This window comes from Schistocerca piceifrons, chromosome 4 (assembly GCF_021461385.2).
Source record: "Schistocerca piceifrons isolate TAMUIC-IGC-003096 chromosome 4, iqSchPice1.1, whole genome shotgun sequence".
NCBI lineage: Eukaryota > Metazoa > Arthropoda > Insecta > Orthoptera > Acrididae > Schistocerca > Schistocerca piceifrons.
In genome coordinates, this window is record NC_060141.1 from 345,161,526 (window position 1) to 345,177,550 (window position 16,025).

General features: G+C 45.4%; 1 protein-coding gene across 1 annotated transcript in view; it reads left to right on the forward strand.

Moving 5' to 3' along the window:
• Positions 1 to 16,025, forward strand: part of LOC124794768 (kalirin) — a 2,150,963-nt gene that overhangs the window by 862,076 nt on the left and 1,272,862 nt on the right. The window contains exon 8 of the mRNA XM_047258392.1: positions 14,076 to 14,189. Within this exon, the coding sequence (XP_047114348.1) occupies positions 14,076 to 14,189 (114 nt within the window). The remainder of the gene's footprint in view (positions 1 to 14,075; positions 14,190 to 16,025) is intronic.

Below are 16,025 nucleotides of genomic sequence, written 5' to 3' on the forward strand. Positions count from 1 at the left end.
GAATTCTGCCTTGGGCATGGATGTGTGTGATGTCCTTAGGTTAATTAGGTTTAAGTAGTTCTAAGTTCTAGGGGACTGATGACCATAGATGTTAAGTCCCATAGTGCTCAGAGCCATATGAACCATTTTAACCAAGTGCTCTGCCAACAAAACGCAGTCTTTGGTCAGCCTTCTCCACAACATTTTTTTTTATTTTTTATTTTTTATTTTTTTTATTTATTTATTTATTTTTTTGCTACTTTCAGTTTACGAGGAACTGTGCCAGATGCATTCAGGAAATCTAGAAATTTGGAGTGAACATGAGATCCCCTGTCGATAGCATTCGTTACTTCCCCTGAATAAAGAGCCAGTTGGTTTCACAAGAAAGGTATTTTTCTGAATCCGCAGCGGTTCCGTATCAACAGGTCCTTTCATATTTCATAATGTTGTGTCTTAAATTTCAACTTAAGTATCTACCTTAACGATACTTTACTCTCTTTCTTAGGTTCAACAACACTGTCACTCATTATTGCTCACGGCGATCAAAAGCATTTCGTAGATGATCTGCAGTGTAATTTTTTTAGAAAATATTGTGCTCATCGTTTGTTGAAGTGTTGTTCGATCCGTTGCTACAGTTCTTAAAGGCATTTTGGAATGAAGGCGTCCTCCGCTTGCATTCAAAGCAGATCGTTGTTGGAAATTAGATCAGATCGTCTATCTGGTGACTCAATAACTGACAGAAAAAGTGAAAAAATCCTAGTTCGGTACGGATTATCAGTGAGGAGGGGGATTTCACATAAATGATGCTTTAGTTAAAAGCTTACATGATGCGAGTGTACACTTCACTAAATGTAAAGTACACGTCTTATGCTGACAGGGAGTTTAACGGCAATTCCCTTTTATTTTTAGCTTATAGCCGCTAGTCAGTCTGCTGAATAACAACGGTTTGTAGCTCCGGGAACACCTGTGCGGTACCATTCAGTTAAATAATTTAACTAGCCCGGCAGGACAATTTAGTCTCAGCTGCTGTACTTGCTTTTGGGACGCTGCAGAAATAAATTAATGATGGTGTTAAAGACTATTCCGAGAAAGATTCTATAGATCACCACATTGAAGTATCACAAGTATTCGTGCCGTGGACATACCGATCGACTACGATGTTTGTTTGGGTAAAAATGACGAGATATAATGCCAGGAGCTCAGTTTCAAGCCGGCCGGAGTGGCCGAGCGGTTAAAGGCGCTACAGTCTGGAACCGCACGACCGCTACGGTCGCAGGTTCGAATCCTGTCTCGGGCATGGATGTGTGTGATGTCCTTAGGTTAGTTAGGTTTAAGTAGTTCTAAGTTCTAGGGGACTTATGACCACAGCAGTTGAGTCCCATAGTGCTCAGAGCCATTTTTTAGCTCAGTTTCAATATCGTCGAAGCATTTGTGCCACACGTTTATTTTCCACAGGAAGGCGACGGATCATGAGACGAAGGGATTCAGGCAAGCGATAATCCGATTAGTGTCACGTAGCTCCCTATTCACGAAATGCGCTTTGGTTAAAACGGGGAAATAATTCTAGCCATTCTATTGGCGGCTTTTGAGTGTGCCAACTGTCGTTTGATCAGTGTTTACTCCAGCTAAAACACACAGACAATTCTTCCGCCTGCATCCCATTCGTGAGAACGATTGCAGATCGAGCCATAGTGCTGCTGTTGCTGAATGCCCGTTTCCTCTCTCACTCATCTGAATGAACAGTAAATTGCGGGCTGCAAATGTTAGGGGTTTGTAGTATCCCTACATGCCGTCCGCATCGACATGAACACCACGGCAGTGTCCCGTTTCCATCCTACTCTGAATAGCGCACAGTAACTATGCAACCCGGAGGACTGGACTGCAATGCGGTTGGTGAGCTCATATCGCCTGCCTGCTGTGAGCTACGACAGCTGCTGTTCTGCCGTATGTAAACATTTGCAACACCCAGCGAAAAGAGTGACGCATAGGTTATCCCCAAACGACTTTTCTATGAGTCGTCACTGTCGCGTTTCTAAGCCTGCAGCAAAATTTAAAGTATTTGTTAACTTTTCTTTTTGTTCAGGTAAGTGATGGCACCGACTGCGAAACGCCTTGAAGTCAGTGTACAGAGTAATAACGAACCGATTACACGAAGGTGGCAAAAGTCTTGGGAAAGCGATATACTCATATACAGATGGCGGTAATATCGCGTACACAAAGTATAAAAGGGCAGTGCATTTCGCCCTCATCTGTGCTCAGGTAATTCATGGGAAAAGGATACCGACGTGGCTATTGCCGTAAGTCGGGAATTAACAGATTTTGATCGCGGAATGCGCATGGAATATTTCATTTCGTAAATCGTGAGGAAATTCAATTTTCCGCGATCAACAGTGTCAAGAGTGTGCCGAGAATACCTAATTTCAGGCATTAACTCTCACAAGGTGGCCGACGGCCTTCCCTCAACGACAGAGAGCAGCGGCGTTTGCGTAGAGTTGTCATGCTAACAGACAAGCAGCACTGCATGAAATAACCACGGAAATCAATGTGGTTTGTACGACGAACGTATCCGTTTGGGCATTGCGACGTAATTCGGCGTTAATCAATGGGCCACGTCAACAGCTGATGGCCGTGAATGCCTTTGCTAAAAGCACGTCATCACCTGCACGCTTCTCCTGGGCTCCCGACCGCATCAGTTGGACCCTAGACGACTGGAATATCGTGGCCTTGTCAGATGAGTCCCGATTTCAGTTGGTGATAGGTCATGGTAGGGTTCGAGGGTGACTCAGACCCCACTAAGCCAGGGATCCAGGCCGTCAACAAGCCACTGGACAAGCTCGTCGTGGCTCCATAATGGTTTGAGCTGTTTTTACGTGAAGTGGACTAGGTCCTCTGGTCCAACTTAGCCGATATTGACTGAAAAGATTATGTTGAACTTCTTGGAGACCATTTACAGCCATTCATGGACTTCATGTCCCCAAACAACGATCGAATTTTTACGGATGACAGTGCGTCATGCCACCGGGCCACATTTGTTTGCGATTGGTTTGAAGGACATTCTGGACAATTCGAGCGAATGATTTTGGCCACTCAGATCACCCGACGTGAATCCATCGAACGTTTATGGGACATCGAGAGGTCAGCTCGTGCACAACATCCTGCACCGGCAACATTTTCGCAGTTATGGACGGGTATAGAGGCAGCATGGTTCAGTATTTCTGCATAAGACTTTCAACGACGTGTTGAGTTCACGGCACATCGAGCTGCTGCACTACGCCGGGCAAAAGGAGGTCAGATACGATTTTAGGAGGTATCGCTTGACATTTGTCACCTTACTGTAAATTTTGTAAATGCTTGTATACTGTAGGTGATGTGTGGGTGCATGGGGTGGGAAATTTAGTACGCAGATATGTCCTCTCTGGCATCAATAAAGGCTGTAACCTGCTGTGGCACTGAGTCGAACTGATCTTAGATGGCACATACGGGCACATCGTTCCGTATTGCTTCAGCTCCATACCAGAGGCAATCTCTCGTAGTGGCTCACGAATGCTGACATGCCAGTTACTCAGCAACCCTTGGTCAGAGGTTTTCGTTGGGTGAGAGATCTGTCGAGGTATGTTAGGACACCACGGACATCGTACGGTCTTCCGTTTTCTTGTTGAAAGGTAACGTTACAGTGACCTCGAAGACAGTGTACTGCTACCGGCTTTCACACGTCGTTAATGTAACACCTGGTGTCGTAATTAGTCGCTGTGCGAGCTGGGGGGGGGGGGGGGGGGGGGATAGTCGTGTTCTATATCGAACGGCACCCTATACCATTACGACAGGTGCTGCGCCTGTATGATGTTAACGAATGCAATCTGGAACGATCGATCGTCTCCGAGCCTCCACACACGAATACGTCCATCGTGATGCTGTACACAGAACTGGCTTTCTTCTGGACAGACGATGTGTGTCCACTCCTGTGTCCGATGTTGCCGCTGGGCAAACCACACCATTGCTGGTGTACCTGACTGGACTGTCGCAACAATGGTCGCCGTTGTGACATTCCGTAATACTCAGACGACGACGCACTGTCGTTTTGGATGCTTGTCTTGCTGCTGACTAAAGTATCGTAACATGGCTGTAAGATCCTGTACGAGTATCCTGTCATGTGGGACCACTGAGGTTCTGCGTTACTCTGAGTATGGCTGTCCTAAACCCATGGACACTCTGTATTACAGCCGTGAGCTCTCTTACCGGCTTCGTGTGACTGCACTGAAATACTAATCATTAGTATATCCAAGCATTTAGTACATTTTATGCCAGATTGACACTTACTACATACTACTTTCACAATGCTGCAGTTTTCATGGCCAGTTGCAGTGGCTATGACGATTAAGGAATAATTATACTCGATGATTCTTGTGGTGAACATGTTACATGTTTGAGGATACCAAAGTGAAAAAAGACACTCCATAGGCTAAGTCAGTATGTAAGCGGTGTACACCGTGCAAACCCCAAACCGGTTTGCGTGTCAGTGATGGTGGTAGTGGTGGTGATGATGGTGATTAATTCAAGACATACATGCATGTCTGAAAGAACAGACACTGTTGACGATCCACAGCTGTAAGAAATCATTTCGAAATTAATCCGGTTACTGTGAATGCCTTTACGTCACCTGTTTTCTATATAGATCTGCTACCCAATACTGACTGAAAATTTATGCCGGACCGGGACTCTAACTTAAATTTCCTGCTTTCTGCTATCCATGTACGCTCCCCACACCGACCCAAACTTCCATATGTCATGCTGTATACGTCCTTCTATCGTAGTCCACTGAATTCATCACCTAATTCTTCATATGTTACTACTGGATAGTGGATCTATACCTAATAGAGTCGCTGCCAAGGAATTCACTCTCAGCAAATTAATTTCGAAAGATCAGTTCAGTGTTTGAGACAGTAATACAAAACATTTAAATCAGTGAATACACAGGGCCGTTTGATTCATCCTTCCCCCCCCCCCCCCCTCCCTTTTCAGCATGTCCAATAGATAGAGGAGAAAGGAGTTCAGATATGGAAGACACGAGATAACATACCTATCGATATCACTTGATCGAAAAACAATTTTCACTGTGTCCTCGAGTATGCGAACGTATGAGGGGACGTTCACGTTCCTGGAAATAAACTTATGTAAGTCTAAAATTGTACAATTCATTAACGATCCTGGGCAGTATTCTTGTACGTGTGGACTGTGATCTCCTTGTGTCAAGTACTGTTTATCCTTAGGCAAGTGACAAAGTTAACTACGCTCCTGAATTATTTTTTGTCCTTCGCTTCCATAGATAATAATTGGAATAATGGTTTTACTGATTTTTGTCAGTGTGGTTATAAATGTTCGTCAGCCCCACCGCACTACTTGTTTAATTCTACCACTTCCTTTTTAAAGATAAAAAGTTGTTCCTTCTTTGAATAAATCTGTATGTAGCCTGCCAGTCCTTTGTACCACTGTAGTGTTGAAACTGAGTACTAGTGCATTTCGAAAGTAGTGCCTCCTTTTTTGTGTTGGCTTTGAGTGTCCCAGCCAGATTATGTAGTATTAATTTATTAATACTTTCGCTGATGTTCTGTTGGTTTCGTTGTTTTGTGACGGCTAGCAGCAAAAAGGCAGATCGCTTGCATCTTAAATTAAGCTGAACGTAAATGGAGATATGCAGTAAGTTTTTCAGATTGCTAAAGTTGTATGGAGACGACGCAGTAGACGTGAGCGATGTGAGACGGTGGGAACTGCATTTTATACGAAGTGCTTGACAAGTCACGCACAGGTTGACCCTGGTCACCTGCCGTTACCCATAATGAACAGCGTCTCGCTCAACTATAATCGGCGTATTACGACCAAGAAAGTGTCTGAATGTCGCGTTACAAAACGACACAGACTAAGATGAAAGGCCATAAAAGAAGACAAATTTCCGCTCGTAGCACGGTAACGCCAGACCCCACAACAGTTTCGTGATCATGGAACTCTTTACCAAATTTGGCTGGACTGTCCTACCAAATCTACTGTAGTGCTTCTGATGCAGAACCTTCAGATTTTTATCAAAGATGGACAACATGGCCATCATGTTCCAGACTCAGGTACTGTAATCAGAGGCTAGCCTTCACTGGTTCAGGTTTTTGCTTGCATTACATGCAAGCTCTTTTCTTTATCGTAAGCAAATGTGCTCAACGAATGATAGTGATTATGTGGAAAAATGACAGTATCTAGATGCAATCTTACTCTGTTCAACTGTGTTATTGTGCTTTCTGTATATGCCTTAGCTTCCATGAAAATTGGTAGGCGCCATTAGTTTCGAAATGAGAGTCTTACATTTAACTTTGTAACACATGGTGTTATCGCTTTACTGTTCCGGATCCGAGGTTATATGCGTAATGCTTCCAAAATTCTTTCACACTGTGCGTTGGGTGTTTGACACTGGCAAAATACGAGGCTCTCATAATTCCGGTGCTCAAAGACTAGCGTTTGAAAGCGATAAAAAAGGCCAACATGCGCTAATATTGAAGCGGCTCTAAAAGGCGCGCAATTAAAGCGTTATGAAGACCGCGTGATGTCGAAAGCTGGCTCTGTTGTCAGGATGCCACGTGATGAGGTTGAACGATATTTGCACCAACATACTAGCATCTACTCCATAAACGCTCAGTCAGGACGACACTTTATTACATGGCCATCTGCTACTGTAGCTAAACTGGAAGCCACCGCTTCGTGTTTCAGGAGGGCGTCACATCCACTTTCGAACGAAACAGCGCTGCCTTATTCAAAAATATACACTCCTGGAAATGGAAAAAAGAACACATTGACACCGGTGTGCCAGACCCACCATACTTGCTCCGGACACTGCGAGAGGGCTGTACAAGCAATGATCACACGCACGGCACAGCGGACACACTAGGAACCGCGGTGTTGGCCGTCGAATGGCGCTAGCTGCGCAGCATTTGTGCACCGCCGCCGTCAGTGTCAGCCAGTTTGCCGTGGCATACGGAGCTCCATCGCAGTCTTTAACACTGGTAGCATGCCGCGACAGCGTGGACGTGAACCGTATGTGCAGTTGACGGACTTTGAGCGAGGGCGTATAGTGGGCATGCGGGAGGCCGGGTGGACGTACCGCCGAATTGCTCAACACGTGGGGCGTGAGGTCTCCACAGTACATCGATGTTGTCGCCAGTGGTCGGCGGAAGGTGCACGTGCCCGTCGACCTGGGACCGGACCGCAGCGACGCACGGATGCACGCCAAGACCGTAGGATCCTACGCAGTGCAGTAGGGGACCGCACCGCCACTTCCCAGCAAATTAGGGACACTGTTGCTCCTGGGGTATCGGCGAGGACCATTCGCAACCGTCTCCATGAAGCTGGGCTACGGTCCCGCACACCGTTAGGCCGTCTTCCGCTCACGCCCCAACATCGTACAGCCCGCCTCCAGTGGTGTCGCGACAGGCGTGAATGGAGGGACGAATGGAGACGTGTCGTCTTCGGCGATGAGAGTCGCTTCTGCCTTGGTGCCAATGATGGTCGTATGCGTGTTTGGCGCCGTGCAGGTGAGCGCCACAATCAGGACTGCATACGACCGAGGCACACAGGGCCAACACCCGGCATCATGGTGTGGGGAGCGATCTCCTACACTGGCCGTACACCACTGGTGATCGTCGAGGGGACACTGAATAGTGCACGGTACATTCAAACCGTCATCGAACCCATCGTTCTACCATTCCTAGACCGTCAAGGGAACTTGCTGTTCCAACAGGACAATGCACGTCCGCATGTATCCCGTGCCACCTAACGTGCTCTAGAAGGTGTAAGTCAACTACCCTGGCCAGCAAGATCTCCGGATCTGTCCCCCACTGAGCATGTTTGGGACTGGATGAAGCGTCGTCTCACGCGGTCTGCACGTCCAGCACGAACGCTGGTCCAACTGAGGCGCCAGGTGGAAATGGCATGGCAAGCCGTTCCACAGGACTACATCCAGCATCTCTACGATCGTCTCCATGGGAGAATAGCAGCCTGCATTGCTGCGAAAGGTGGATATACACTGTACTAGTGCCGACATTGTGCATGCTCTGTTGCCTGTGTCTATGTGCCTGTGGTTCTGTCAGTGTGATCATGTGATGTATCTGACCCCAGGAATGTGTCAATAATGTTTCCCCTTCCTGGGACAATGAATTCACGGTGTTCTTATTTCAATTTCCAGGAGTGTAGTTTAAATGTTCGAAAAATGTATAGTGTATACAACAATCAATACAGAAAACCGCCATAAAAATAAACCACAGCAGAAGCATAAACCTTCCTGTAAACATAATCCACAAGCCAGTCGCTTCTGAGATAATTTAGAATGTTGCTCTGGAACCGCCACTGGCTTCAGAATGAAGTATTTCCTATTTAGTGGAAATGTATTAGAAAATTCATTAATGCCTGCCATTAAATTGTTTCTTCGTCCGGGAGAAGAAGTCCCTGGGTGCCTGAGGCAAAATTTGACAGCCCAAGGAAGCAGCCTACGTGATTGTGTCCTGTGCGGAATGAGTTGACACCTTTTCGTGGAGTACAAACGTGCCTAGGACGCCTTCCCGCGACACTTCGTGTTGAAGCATAACACAGCCACGTCAGGACTGTCCTGCTTGTTACGAGCAAAGTCTGTTACCAAGGCACCATGGGAGTCCCAACAAACATTCCGCATCACTTTGCCCGATAATGGTTGGGTATTCGTCGTTTTTGGCAATCGTGAATCCACATGCTACCATTGCTTGCTTTGCTCCTTTGTCTCGGAGTCACACTCCATGGTGATTGAGGGCCTAAAGCAGTCACTTGGAGTGGCCTGAGTGTAGCTGCAATGTTGCTGGTAATGCCCCGTTTGCGCGAGTAGTTCGAGTGGGTGTGAGCAGTTGCGGAACCCAGTGGGCGACGATCACTGTCACGTGAAAGATGTCGTGCAACATGTTGAAAACTGATCTGTGACTAATTTTCCCTTTCCACTTTCGCCTCGATTGGAATTCATAGAGACCGACTGACACATACTTCTTCCTTTTTTATCACAGAAGTATTATCATTGCCGGTTTCGGCTTACTGCCAAAACACAATCAGATGATTTGAATATCTTACATACTAACTTGTCCACTGACGAAGCCTGGAGAGGCACTCTTCCTGTGATCATATAATTCCAACTATTTTCACATTATGCGAGCCTCTCTCGGCCTCTTCAGTTGGAGAGTTACGCTGCCTGATAAAAAATGATCTGTCGTCAGTGTAACTTAGTACACATACACCCCATTGGCGGGTATGTAAACGATTAGAGTTGCGGTTCTCTGTGATGGGCTTAACGCCACCAGAGTGTGTTAGGGTTGTTAGTGTTTAATGTAGTTACGACTTTTTGTAGAGTACGTAAGAAGTGTGAATGGCGTTAGATGTTGAATGATCACTGTGCAGGACAGCATTTTCAGCGTCTGACCGACTTTGAAAGGGCCTCATTGAATATTCAGTTATATGGGGCATTCGGACATGTAATTGGCCTGATGTTGGACTGCCTGGGAAAGTGAAGGCAGACATATTCATTGTCAAGGTTAGTGTCGAAAATGCCATCCAAGAGAAAGTAATGGACTCCCTCCAACATTCTATGTCATCTCCCACACCATTCTTTGCATAATAGCAGCAGTCAGACTAGGGAATTACAGTCCCTGCCACTAACACTACAACACAAATGGCTATGTTTCGGGTGGTGCCATGAGTGGAAAGCATGGGCTGCTGATGAATGGAGCCACATTTTGTTCAACAGTCAATTGTACTTCAGAGGGGCAGAGTGGTGTTAAAGCCCTCATACATAGTGGACGAGTCTGCTGACCAGTCCACCAAATGGATCTGCCCCAAGTTATTCATCTGTGTGTGGGCAATGGGCCTAAAGTTGGGTTCATGGTCTGGATCTATTAGTCCAACCACAGACTTCTACCTGCTGTGTCTGACTGCTGCCTGCCAGCCCACACTCCATTAGTTCAGGTGTCCACACACAGTCAGACGGATTGGCGAGTGGGTCGGCGAGTGAGTTGGTGGACCATTCGGGCAGTGAATGGGTGCCAGTACATCCGGCATCATGGTGTAGGGAGCCATCAGGTATGTTTTCAGGTCACGGCTGGTAGTGATTGAGGCGATTCTGATGGCACAATGGTATGTAAAGAACACCCTGCATCCTTATGTATTACCTCTCATGTCACAGTAACATGGTGCCATTTTTTAACATGACAATGATTGTCTGCACGCGGCAGGTGTCTCTGTCAATTGTATGCATTACGTTGAGGTACTCCTGTGGCTAGTGAGATCGCTATATTGCGCCCGAATGAACATGTGTGAGGCCAGCTCGGCCATTACCTCCGTCTCAGTGCGGAAGTCCACGATATCAGGAACCATTTACAACAGTTGTGGGGCCAGCGTGCCTCAGGAGTGTTTCATGACACCCTTCTCAACTGAATCAGTGCATGCATGTAAACCAGAAGGATTGTGACGTCATACTGATGTGTAGGCTCTTAGTGTCAAGTTATTTGCAAATTTGACTCGATATTGTAACCACTGAAATAACAGTGTGTGCTCCCTAAACCCGCGAAGTGTAATTTAGTTTCGTCCTCCTCTTCTGAGTGCTTCACTTTTTTTTTTTTTTTTTTTTTTGCCGCGATGACTTGGTAAAATGAAAACCACTAGTGATAGCATGTGTCTGACCTCAATCTGAAATTTGTAATGAAAAACTTTTGTAAGATGTTCACTCTGTTTCTCTAAGGTGCTATGCCCAGTCTGTGTAACTTCCTTCTTCATCATTCAGGCTTTTTTGATGACACTGGAAGTGTTTGTGCCATGTAACTTCCATTGCACATGATGCTGCAGTCTCGCCGTACACTTCCACCTACTCAGTATGATTTGTTACAGCGTTCTGCCCCTTCAAATGCAGAAAACAAATGACTGACTGATACTCCTCTTTGTGAATGGGTGGCATGTGTAGTGGCATGGTACAGTGTTTACCGGAACTGCAGATTGTAGCTGTAAACCAACAAAAACTTGATTACCTAACTTAATTTTTTCATGGATGTGATTAAACTGTTTTGACTATACCTCATACTTCCCAAACTTCAGAGAAGCTCTTCTGCATACTTATCAAGACTAGCACCCCTCATAGAAATGGTGTCAGATAAAGGGCTTAGCCACAGCCTAAAACATTGTTTTCCTGAATCAGTATTTAGCTATGCAACTGAATGTACACTTTTCCAAAACTTCTCGGCAGATTATAACTGTGTGCCAAACCAGTATACAATTTTATTCCTGCAGAAGCTTTCATATAGATATAAAAGCTACCACAGTGTGGAAGAGTCAATCTGATATTCTTGTCTTCGCGTTTCCAGTTTGGCAAATTACCATTGCCTAGTCCAAGCATAAGTTTCATTGCAAGGTTACTGAATGTAAATAAGTGAACAAAATGTTTTTAATATATATTTTTTTAAGAAGGCACATTGCTTCAGTTGTTACTGGACCCTTGCTAAGACAAGTCATCGCTGAAAACTTCACTTCACTCAGTAACTCGCCGGCTGGGGTGGCCGTGCGGTTCTAGGCACTACAGTCTGGAACCACTTGACCGCTACGGTCGCGGGTTCAAATCCTGCCTTGGGTATGGATGTGTGTGATGTCGTTAGGTTAGTTAGGTTTAAGTAGTTCTAAGTTCTAGGGGACTGATGACCTTAGAAATCAAGTCCCACAGCGCTCAGAGTCATTTGAACCAACTCAGTAACTCACTGTCTACTTATTTTTAGTGTAACCATTTTACTATTGCGTATCTTTAAGTTGAAATGTGTAATTTTTCAAGCCAGCCGGAGTGGCCGAGCGGTTCTAGGCGCTTCAGTCTGGAGCCGCGCGACCGCTACGGTTGCAGGTTCGAATCCTGCCTCAGGCATGGATGTGTGTGATGTCCTTAGGTTAGTTAGGTTTAAGTAGTTCTAAGTTCTAGGGGACTGATGACCTCAGAAGTTAAGTCCCATAGTGCTCAGAGCAATTTTTTTGTAATTTTTCATTATTTATGTGGAACCTATATTTCTTATAATGTTCAGTAGTTACATTTTGACAATAGATTTCTTACACTTCTATAGTGGCAGCTTATGTAACACAGTGGTGTTAAAGCCCCCATACATAGTGCACGAGTCTGCCCAAAGTCATTCACCTGTGTGTGGTCAATGGGCCTACAGTTGGGTTCATGGTCTGATTCTGTTAGTTCAACCACAGACTTCTACCTGCTGCCTCTGACTGCTGCCTGCCAGCGCACACTCCGTTAGTGCAGGTGTCAACACACAGTCATATCAATTGGAAGTGGTTCGGTGGTTCGGCAAGCGAGTTGGTGGAGTTACTAACCATGTCCGTTTCAGAATTTGAGGGCTGTGAGTTACACAAATAATTACTATTCAGTCTGTAATATTATTTTTTTGCTGATTAGTCTCCTTCATTTACACTTATCTTTGGCTCCAGTTTGTATTGCAAGATGTACCTTTTTAGCCTTCTGGGCTAGTACTGATGTTGAAACCAGGTATACACACATCAAAAAAAGTTTTGCATCACTCCGGTTCCCAGAACTCCTGAAGATAGACATTGACTGTGGATGTTGTATCACAGACACAGGTCTTGACTGTTCAGAAATATCACTAAACCTGCCCAAAGATGTAAACAACCATGCATGAGCAGCGCCTATTAGACAGAGGAAGTCCGACAGCTGATCAGTTCTAGTCATTCCACCAGGAAGGAGGTAAATGGCTTGTGTTTTCTGTTGTTCAACCATGCCTAGATGATCAGTACTGCGGTTCAATCACGTCTGCATTATTACTTTGTGCCAGGAAGGGCTCTCAACAAGGGAAGTGTCCAGGCGTCTCAGAGTGAACCAAAGCGATGTTGTTTAGGACATGGAGGAGATACAGAGAGACAGGAACTGTCGATGACATGCCTCGCTCAGCCCGCCCGATGTCTACTACTGCAGTGGATGACCACTTCCTATGGATTAAGGCTCGGGAGAACCCTGACAGCAACGCCACCATGTTGAATAATGCTTTTCTTGAAGCCACAAGACATCGTGTTACAATTCAAACTGGGCACTATAGGGTGTATGATGCCCAACTACTCCCAGTGTCCATGGCAAGGTCCATCTTTGCAACCGTGACACCATGCAGCCCGGTATAGATGGGCCCAACAAAATGCCGAATGGACCGCTCAGGATTGGCATCACGTTCTTTCCACTGATGAGTGTCGTATATGCCTTCAACCAGACAATTGTCGGAGACGTGTTTGGAGGTAACCCATTCCGGCTGAATGGCTTAGGACACACTGTCCAGCAACTGCAGCAGGGTGGAGGTTCCCTGATGTTTTGGGTTGGCATTATGTGGGGCCAACGTATGCCTCTGGTTGTCATGGAAGGCGCCATAATGGCTGTACAATACGTGAATGCCATCCTCTGACCGATAGTGCAACCATATCAGCAGCACATTGGTGAGGCATTCATCTTCATTGACGACATTTTGCGCCCCTATCGTGCACATCTTACGAATGACTTCCTTCAGGATAACGACATCACTCAACTAGAATAGCCAGGATGTTCACCAGACATGAACCCTATCAAACATGCTTGGGATAGAATGAAAAGGGCGGTTTATGGGCGACATGACCCACCAACCACTCTGAGGGATGCTGAATCACCATTGAGGAGTGGGACAATCTGGACAGACAGTGCCTTGATGAGCTTGTGGATGGTATGCCATGACTAATACAAGCATGCATCAATGCAAGAGGATGTGCTGCTGGGTATTAGAGGCACTGGTGTGTACAGCAATCTGGACCAAAAGCCCTGAAGGTATCTCTGTATGGTAGTACAACATGCAATTTGTGGTTTTCATGAGCAATAAAAAGGGCAGAAATGATGTTTATGTTGATCTCTATTCCAATTTTCTGTACAGGGTCTGGAACTCTCGAAACTGAGGTGATGCGAAACGTTTTTTGGTGTGTGTATAATAGCTTCACATACATACATAATGCTCATTCATTATATTATGTTTCTGTTTTGTGTTTAGACCAACATGATCAGCCTGGAAGCACTGCCAAAAATTATTGATACTTCTCAGTTGACATCTGACTTGGAAGGAACGCTGCATTACGACCATTCGCAGTGGATAGATATGAGACTGGTAAGTCATTCATTTTGATTTTTCGTTTTCATCTATGATAAGTATCTTGAATCCTATGTATACGTCATAGCAAAAATTTCATAATACTATCACAGCAAGAAACATAGCTATAGTTTCACCATCCCATTTGATACCGCTGTAATGTAATAACGCAGGTGTCCCTTCCATCCTGGAGTAGTTACTGACTTACTCTGGCATTAAATCACCAATTCTGATATGTTGGCTTTCTGTATCTATAATGAAAATCCATGACTGACAGCTTTTTTTGCCAGTGGCTATGGCCGAGCAGTTCTAGGCGCTTCAGTCCGGAACCACACTGCTGCTACAGCCGCGGGGGCTCGAATCCTGCCTCGGGTGTGGATGTGTGTGATGTCCTTATGTTAGTTAGGTTTAAGTAGTTCTAAGTTCTAGGGGACTGATGACCTCAGATGTTAAGTCCCATAGTGCTCTGAGCCATTTGAACCATATTTTTTGAACAGCCTTTTTTCTACCTTGATTTGCATATTCTGACACATGAGGTTGTACCATTCCCTCTGTTTCTCATTTGTTTCACCAGAAAACAATAGCTTCTTCGTCTACTTCTACTACTACTACTGCTGTCTTGTTTCTTTCCATTTCAGCCCCTGTTAACGTTTACATATTGCACACAACTTCTTATTTATTTTTATTTAGCTTATGGCATGTAACACATCATATAGAAAAGACATAAAAATCATAGGACACAGAAATAAAGAGTAGTCACAGTGTGTAACATATAGTTGTAGATATAAAAGTGTTTAAAATAGTGTATATAACAAACAGAAGTTCACAAACAAACATCCAGATTTGTTACATAGTCTATTGCACTTTCAGTCGCGGTCAGAAACTCATTGGGGTCTCCTGCAAAACGTCTCAGAGGGCAATCTTCCACGATGTGACGAATCGTCTGCCGATCCGCACCGCAGTCACATCTCGGGGTGGTGATTTTACCCCACCTGTGGAGGCTGTCTGCACATCTGCCGTTATTTGTCCGAATTCGATTCAGGGTCGTCCAAGTTTTCCTTGGCAAATTGAATCCTGGTGGTTGGACATTGATGCATGGCATATTCTGCAGGTTTTGGGGCACAGATTCTCTCCACCGCGTTTTCCAGAGGTTGCCATAATCCGGGTTGAGAGGATGCGTATTTTTTGCCTTTTTTAAAGAGGGGTGTCTGGAGCGCAATCTGTTCATCTCCAGGGCAGGAACGTCCTTATGGATTGGCAGTTTCTCGTTGTTCAGCACTTTTCCATACTCGCGTAAGAGAGCGTTCTCTCTGCGCAGGTCCGGTGGGGGAATGTTGCTCAGTATAGGTAGCCAGTGTAAAGGCATTGGCTTTATTGTTCCTGATGTCATCCTCATTGTGTAGTTTAGTTGAGCATCGATCAAGCCTGTATGTTTACTGTTTAGCCATACCGGTGCGGCATATTCTGCTGTTGTGTAGACAAGTCCCAGAGCCGAAGATCTCAGTACAGCCGCGGAAGAGCCCCACGTGGTCCCACATAGCTTCTGTATGATATTGTTTCGAGTTTTAAGTTTTGTGGCTGTATTACGTAGGTGTTCCTTGAATGTTAGGATTCTGTCAAAGGTGACGCCTAGATATCTGGGGTAATTATTATGGTTTAGCTGCCTGTTTTCGAAATGAACGTTGAGCTTTCTTTTTGCTTGGGCATTGTCGAGGTGAAAGCATGTCCCCTCCGTTTTTGTCGCGTTTGGCCGTAATCTCCACCTTCGGAAGTAATCTCCCAGCTTTGTTAGATCCGCAGTTAATGTGTTTTCCGTTGCCTCCATTGATCTGCCTCTTGCAGCTATTGCCCAGT